Here is a 7765-nt window from a genome sequence, read left to right on the forward strand (position 1 = left end):
TACCGATATGTGATGTCACCCCTGGTGGCCCAGCTGTAAAATTCCTCTCTTAGTACTCTTTCTCTTTCTTTCTCAGCTGGCTGACACTTATGGAAAACAGAAAAAACCTATGTTGAAATATTGGGGGTGGGTTCCCCCGATATTTTTTTCATTTTTTTTGATACAGGGTCTCGCTTTGTCGCCCAGGCTGGATGGTGTGGTGGTACAATCTCAGCTCACTACAACCTCTGCCTTTCATGCTCAAACCATCTTCCCACCTCAGCCTCCTGAGTAGCTGACACTACAGGCATGCACACCACGCCCAACTATTTTTTGTATTTTTAGTAGAGACGAGGTTTTGCCATGTTTCAGGCCAGTCTTGAACTCCTGAGCTGAAGCAATTCTCCCATCTTGGCCTCCCAAAGCACTGGGATTATGGGTGTGAGCCACTGCACCTGGCCTAATTTTAATTATTATATATTACATGCATCACTGAAAAATCATTAAAGGTTCTAAGGAAGAATACTTACATGAAATGAAATGTTTGCATGAATGTGTAAAATAAGTAAGGTGAATATACTAACTGTTAAGCTATTTTTGTTAGTGTCATCTAACATTTTAGATAATGATTTTCCCTTTCACTAAAATCACTTTCACTTCTATATGACTACATAATTCTGATTTTTCCAGGTTATAAAAGTCTTGATTTCCATTTAATTAAATATGCTTTATCCTTTTATGATTCAACCCACTCCTCCATTCTCAAAATAATTTGGTAATTAGCAATACACTTTCCCCAGTTTCAGGAATTTGTCTCTTCCATTTCCCATCGCTGATACCGTAACTCTCTTCTCCTCTTGCTTTCTTTCCCTATTTGATTTCTGAAACACCCATCTCCACACCCCAAAAATATTTGTATAGTTTTCCTCCTTTCCATTGTCTTCCTTGGTTTACCTGGAGTAAGTCTCTTAATTAGCAAAAACTTCTTTGAACTTGCCTCTTTCTTAGAAGAAACACTATTCCTTTGACCTGCAAAATTTCAATTACTTGGGATTTACAGACATCTATCTGCAATACTGGTATTGTATTTCCTTCCAAGTATTTATTAAATATCCACTAGATGCCTTTGTCATAAAGACATGAGCTAAATTAAATATACATCTTTTTAATAATATATAACTTTAGAATTTTTAGGCATAAAAGTCTTGCTGTCTGCTGTATTAATTCTTCCTGCAGGCATGGTCAGTTTGCTCTGGAATGCTTACACTAGGGAGGACCCTCACTAGCTGCCAGGCTGTGAACTTTCGAATATTCAAAGTAGCCTCTGGGCCGGGTGGGCGTGGTAGCTCATGCCTGTAATCCCAGTACTGTGGGAGGCCAAGGCAGGTGGCTCACTTGAGGTCAGGAGTTTGAGACCAGCCTGGCCAACATGGTGAAATCTCATTTCTACTAAAAATACAAAAATTAGCCAGGTGTGGTGGGTCATGCCTGTAATCCCAGCTACTCGGGAGGCTGAGGCAGGAGAATTGCTTGAACCCGGGAGGTGGAGGTTGCAGTGAGCCAAAATCATGCCACTGCACTCCAGCCTGGGAAACAGAGCGAGACTCCTCCTCAATAAAGTAGCCTCTGGCTCAGTAACTAGATTTCCCCTCTACGGCGTTTTAGGTATGTAGGAAATTATTGATTGTATACTTTTAAAATACACAAGAGAAAGTTATAGAAAACCACCGTGTCAAGCACTGGGCAAGTACCATAGAAGATTTAAAAACAAGAGGAATGCAATGGCAATTAGGATTTATTAAACATTCTCTACTTATATACTGTCATAGCAGATTATATTATTAATAGTTATTCTTTTGAAGTCACACCTTAAGAATGGAAGAGGAAGCGAATAGTTCATAATAGAGCCTGAAGTTGTATTCTCAAAACCCAGAGGATGACCTTCTCACGCATTTGCTCTTCTCTACTAAGTGAGGCCTGGTAACCCCAACTGCTGAATCAATCCTATCATGTAGTTCCTACCAAAAACACCTGCTCCTTTGAAAATAAAGATCAATTACATGCCAATTTCTTTAATTTCAAAATTCACTCTCATCTCTACTGTATTTCTTAAGGTAGCAGTTTGACTCTCTTAAAATTTCCCCCTCACTTCTCACTTGTGAGAATGACCTTCTTCTTGTTCCACAATTTCCAATTATTATCCAGATTTATGTTACTACCTTTCTTTACACAGCTGAAGAGATTCTTATGTTTTGGGAAAGTGGGTAGAGGTATGAAAATGAATAGACATCAACTTAAGACAGACATCTAAAGCTAAAGGAAAAAGAGAGTATGTGGTAAAGATGTAGAGAAGCAAGAGAGAGAAGTGGGAAATGAGGAGTGAGGTAGGGAGAGGAAGGAATGTGTCTCAACATGAAAACACTGAGGATTATTTTGATGCCCTTTCTGTTCCTTACCTACTAACATCTCTAGTCCTATTACACTATTTCTTCATGATTTCCTCTCTGCTGCTGCTTTTCTAATTCATTAGTAAGAGATCCTCTTTACTAGTCCTGGTCCTCTAATCAGGATGGCCTAAATGTCCTGTTCCCTTAGGCTTTCCGTCTCTTTTTCAGCAGGTGTGCAAGACACAATTTAGGCATTTTTTTTCTCACCTGGTAGGAAGACTGATTTTGTTTGCTATGTTCCGGTATATAAAATGTGCCCTACTCACCAGCTACCAGGCTGTGCAACTTTTAACATTCAAATTCTAGCTTTTGACTCAAAAACTAGCCTTCCCTTATATAGTTTTCACACGTTTTTTACATTAAGAGTCTCTTCTATTTCACTTTCCATAGTTATTTCAGTATTAAACCTCAATAGAAAGTATAATGATAAAGTACAGAGACTAATTTTCCTATGTATCCCTAGACACACAAATTATTTTGTAACTTTTGCTCATGACTTCAAAACCTTGGAGAAAGAATCATCTACATGTAATGCCTACTTCATTACTAGACTGATGATATAAATTTAAATTAGCTACATTTATAGAAGGCAAAAAGTAAATCTGTCCAACTCTTATTTAGGGAAAGAAAATCTTATGCTATTCCCATCATTGCTTGCACTTACCTTATCAAAGTATTTCTTAGAATTGTAAAATAACAATGTTCACCGTGTTCAACTGTAAGAAAAAAATAGACCACATATATTTCCACTAACCCAGTCTTTTCAAAAAATATTTCACCGGAACTTGGGGGGTAAAAACAAGGAGGGGAAATGCAAAACAGCTTAGATCAATTTTTTTGACATTTAACACAAACATACTACTCAACGTAAGGGCATGACAGAGAAGTGTACTATATTATTGCCTTATTGTAGTTTAATCCTCAGAAATAGATACATAAACCTAACAAATGAGCTCTCCGGAAACAACTTTGAAATTCTGTAAGGGGAAACCATGTATTTTCTCATTATTGGTAAAAAATATATTTATTCTATCATACATTTAAAAAATTCAGTGGTGTAAGTGAAGGGAGAATCACTTTAGAAAAAATCTTAAGGTAACCAAAATGAAAAAGGGAGCCAAGAACTTTAAGGTTCTTTACTTTTATTTTTAAAGAATGTATCACAAATACGAATATTACTTGAGAGTAGAGGGGTAAACTACAAAAGAGAGATGGAAATCAATTTCTCGTTGCCTTTTTAAGCAGTATGTAAGTTCTAAAGCCTCAGCTCAGCAACTGAAAGTTGCCTGGCATGGCAGAGGGAGCTGGGAACAAGGTACAGGGGTCACTGGTGGGAAAATTGCCAATAAGGACAGTAACTTGAAACAATATCCTAAAAATTAAAGAACTGTTCAAAATAAACCAGGGGCAGTGGTGTGTGCCTATAGTGACGTGATAAGGGAGGAGCATGACGTGGGAAGATCACTTTGAGCTCAGGAGTTTGAGGCCAGTTGGGCAACATAGCAAGACCTTGTCTCTTAAAAAAAAAAAAAAAAGTTCAAAGATAATAGCAACAAACATAAAACAATCATGTCTCAATTTTGGTTTCAGCTTACTGTAATGCAGAAGATTAAAATAGATTAAACAAACACAATAAACCTATTGCCAAGAGGAAGGACTTCTGAGGTTTGGTGTTATAACTAAGATTTTATTGGTATTTAAAACTCCTTACTTAACGCTTAATAATTTAAGATAGCAAGTTAAGAAACAAAAAACTCCTTACAAAACTAGTAAAGAGGATCTCTTACTAATGAAATTTTTTTACTCTAAATATGCAATGTCAAAAAGGGCAACTTTTGCACTGAGGAAAGGAGACTGTGAATGTTTTAACTGGGCTTATACATTTTTAAAATAATTCTTGAGGGTCCATGACCCATCTGACATTCCGATAAAAGTGACTGGCCTTCTCTCCAAAATGTTTGATTCCAGAGGTTCATTAGATTCCCTGGGAGCAAACTTTGGGCCCAGGTAAAGAACCCCTGAATTTTAGGTATGTTTTCAAATAAGAAAACAGAAATAGACTTAATGATAGGCAGGGATGCCAACCTGGGTGGGCAAGTTGATTATCTCTTATTTGAAATGCTTGGGACCAAGTGTTTTGAATTTTTTTGGAATTCTGGAATATCTGTGTTACACTTACTGGTTGAGCATCCTTAATCCAAAAATCCAAAATTCAAAATGCTCCAGTGAGCGTTTCCTTTGAGCGGCATGTCAGTGCTCAAAACTTTTAGATTTTGGAGCAATTCACATTTTGAATTTTCTCTTTAAGAATGTTCAACCTAGGGGGGTGCGGTGGCTCACGCCTGTAATCCCAGCACTTTGGGAGGCTGAGGCGGGCGGATCATAAGGTCAGGAGTCTGAGACCAGCCTGGCCAATATGGTGAAACCCTGTCTCTACTAAAAATACCAAAATTAGCCAGGTGTGGTGGTGCGCCTATAGTCCCAGCTACTCGGAGGCTGAGGCAGAAGTATATTTGAACTCGGGAGGCAGAGGTTGCAGTGAGCTGAGATCATGCCACTGCACTCCAGCCTGGGTGACAGAGCGAGACTCCATCTCAAAAAAAAAAAAAATGTTCAACCTATACTACAACTTTAGGACTTAACACATACTTACCTGACTTAGTAGGATATAGGTTTGAAAAATATGAATATACTTAAGAGGAAAATGAGACTATAAGAACCTGAAATCAATACTGTCCTTGAAATCTAGGCTATATCAATACAGTATGCATACCATACTACTTACTATAAATACAAATTTTTAATCACAGTCTTGAGATCTTATAGAAAGTCATTCACTGAAGAAAACCTTACCTTCAGCAACACTCCAAGGATACTGCCTTCCTCTGACCCTTTTGCCATTAACTTCAATGATAGTATTACTACCCACCACAGCAAGAGGTAAACGGTGCTGTAAAACAAAGTATTCTTGTTCAAATACATCTCTGTAGTCCCAAAATTCAAGAATAAAAAAAGTTACATTACTCAACAGATTAGCCAAAAAAAAAATTTGATAGAAACTTTTTAGTTTCTGCATTAGTTTCTATAGGCCACTTAACAAATATTTAGTAAAATGACATCACATGATATTACTGACAAGGTAAACAATAAATAAAATTAAATTTTCTCTCTTTTTTTTTTGAGATGGAGTCTCGCTCTGTCGCCCAGGCTGGAGTGCAGTGGCGCGATCTCAGCTCACTGCAAGCTCGCCTCCCAGGTTCACGCCATTCTCCACCTCAGCCTCCCCAGCAGCTGGGACTACAGGCAGAGCCGCCACGCCCGGCTAATTTTTTGTATTTTTGGTAGAGACGGGATTTCGCCGTGTTAGCCAGGATGGTCTCGATCTCTTGACCTCGTGATCCGCCTGCCTTGTCCTCCCAAAGTGCTGGGATTACAGGCATGTGCCACCGCGCCCTGCCAAATTTCCTCTTTAAAGTTAAGAATATTCAAGAATATACTGGGCAAATTACTTACTAAATATCACTACAGAAAGTTGTCCCATACTTGGGAGGAAAAAGGTAAAAAATATATTAGCATTGGCTGGGCGCGGTGGCTCACGCCTGTAATCCCAGCACTTTGGGAGGCCGAGGTGGGTGGATCACGAAGTCAGGAGATCGAGACCATCCTGGCTAACATGGTGAAACCCCGTCTCACTAAACATACAAAAAATTAGCCGGGCGTGGCGGCGGGCACCTGTAGTCCCAGCTACTCGGGAGGCTGAGGCAGGAGACTGGCGTGAACCCGGGAGGCAGAGCTTACAGTGAGCCAAGATGTGCCACTTCACTCCAGCCTGGGCGACAGAGCAAGACTCTGTCTCCAAAAGAAAAAAAAAATATATATATGTGTGTGTGTGTGTGTGTGTGTATATATATGTGTATATATATATACACATATATATAGAAAAGCATTTGGGGATTAAAAAAAAAGGAGGCTAATGACTAGCCTGCCTACTTAATCATGAACCAACTATAACAGTACCTAAAGCAGGGAATAGTATATTTGCTAAGCTCTAACCATGAACTTCAAATCCAGGTGACTGGATTTGTATTCATCCATGCATAGCCTTCACAATTCTGTGGCTCCCGGAAATATATAACCAGCCATTTCATACAACTGCAGAAATTCTTCACTGGCGAGGTATAAGCATTTCATTATTCCAAGGTATTTGCCTACATAATGCCATTATTCAGTATACCATTTTTAGGGCCAAAGTACTTAGAAAACCATGATAAATTAAACTACAGAAAATTATTTTGTGTAAATTTTTGGTTGGTTTTTATTATTTTTAATTGAAACATAATTGTACATATTTGTGGGGTACAGTATGGTATTCTGATACCTGTATACAAATATGTAATGATCAAATTAGAGTAATTCACACATTTATCAACTCACACTTATTTTTCAGTATTGGGAACATTCATAATCCTCTCTTCTAGCTATTTGAAAATAGAGACTAAATTACTGTTAACTACAGCCACCCTACAATGTTACAGAATGCTAGAACTTATTCCTCCTATCTAGCTGTAATTTTGGTTGGCTTTTATAAAGACAAAAGAAATATTTTTTGTCTGGCAATTAAAACATAACAGAAGGAATTCTCTCCTTTCCTTTCTCATCACTTATTTTTTAGGAGGGAAAAAATTAAATAATATGAAAGCCAGTTAATTAACAACAATTTGAAATAAGGATTGTGTTATTCACCTCAGTAGTTTATACAATTCCTTATTATATATATAGCTAATCTTCAAGGTTAACTATAAAGTTGAATTCAACATTAAATCTCCCTAGGCATTTTGTAAGCCAACTACTTAAAACACTGATACTTTTGATATTTCCTGTGGATGTTGTAGTATGTTTTTAAGGTCTCAGATTACTTTAGTGTATGTACAGGGATGAACCTACCTTTATCTTTTTAACAAGTTTATTTTCTTCTTCATCATCTGTTTCTGGAAATTCATATATTTTAATTTTATGTTCTTGGATTTCTTTCATTATGTAAAATGGAGAAGTAGTCAGCCAAAGAGCACCATACGTAATTAGAATTAATAATTAGTACATTAGTCTTATGTTTATTACATGCTTCTTAGATTCCTATATGGCCCCTTGTTTCCAGATCTTTACTGTTTTTTAATGATGCAAAATTATAATCTAAAATCAAAGTACTATGCTGGTCTTTTTTTTTAAACTGTAAAGTTGATATATAAACACCAAATCCAATTACTTCAGAAGTGTTAAAGTCATATAGCTACCATATCAAAAGAGTTCCAAAAAAGATGTAAAACTCCAGAAAGGGATTT

General features: G+C 37.3%; 1 protein-coding gene across 1 annotated transcript; it reads right to left on the reverse strand.

Annotated features, from left to right (window-relative positions):
* Positions 1 to 3073: 3073 nt before the first annotated feature.
* Positions 3074 to 7466, reverse strand: LOC100581470 (septin-7-like). The gene is made up of 3 exons (XM_030808579.1): positions 7371 to 7466; positions 5280 to 5376; positions 3074 to 3142 (listed from the first exon to the last, which is right to left on the reverse strand). The coding sequence occupies exons 1-3, from the start codon at positions 7458 to 7460 to the stop codon at positions 3087 to 3089; spliced, it is 243 nt and encodes an 80-aa protein (XP_030664439.1). The 5' UTR covers positions 7461 to 7466; the 3' UTR covers positions 3074 to 3086.
* Positions 7467 to 7765: the final 299 nt, after the last annotated feature.

Source organism: Nomascus leucogenys, unplaced genomic scaffold (assembly GCF_006542625.1).
Source record: "Nomascus leucogenys isolate Asia unplaced genomic scaffold, Asia_NLE_v1 002394F_8287_qpd_obj, whole genome shotgun sequence".
In the NCBI taxonomy this organism is placed as follows: Eukaryota; Metazoa; Chordata; class Mammalia; order Primates; family Hylobatidae; genus Nomascus; species Nomascus leucogenys.

Coding starts and splice junctions, on each gene's coding strand:
- LOC100581470 (XM_030808579.1), bottom strand. CDS start 7,460: ATGAAAGAAATCCAAGAACATAAAATTAAAATATATGAATTTCCAGAA. Junction 5,377..7,370: donor AACTTGTTAAAAAGATAAAG/GTAGGTTCATCC, acceptor TTTGTTTTACAG/CACCGTTTACCTCTTGCTGT. Junction 3,143..5,279: donor TCCTTGGAGTGTTGCTGAAG/GTAAGGTTTTCT, acceptor TTTTTCTTACAG/TTGAACACGGTGAACATTGT.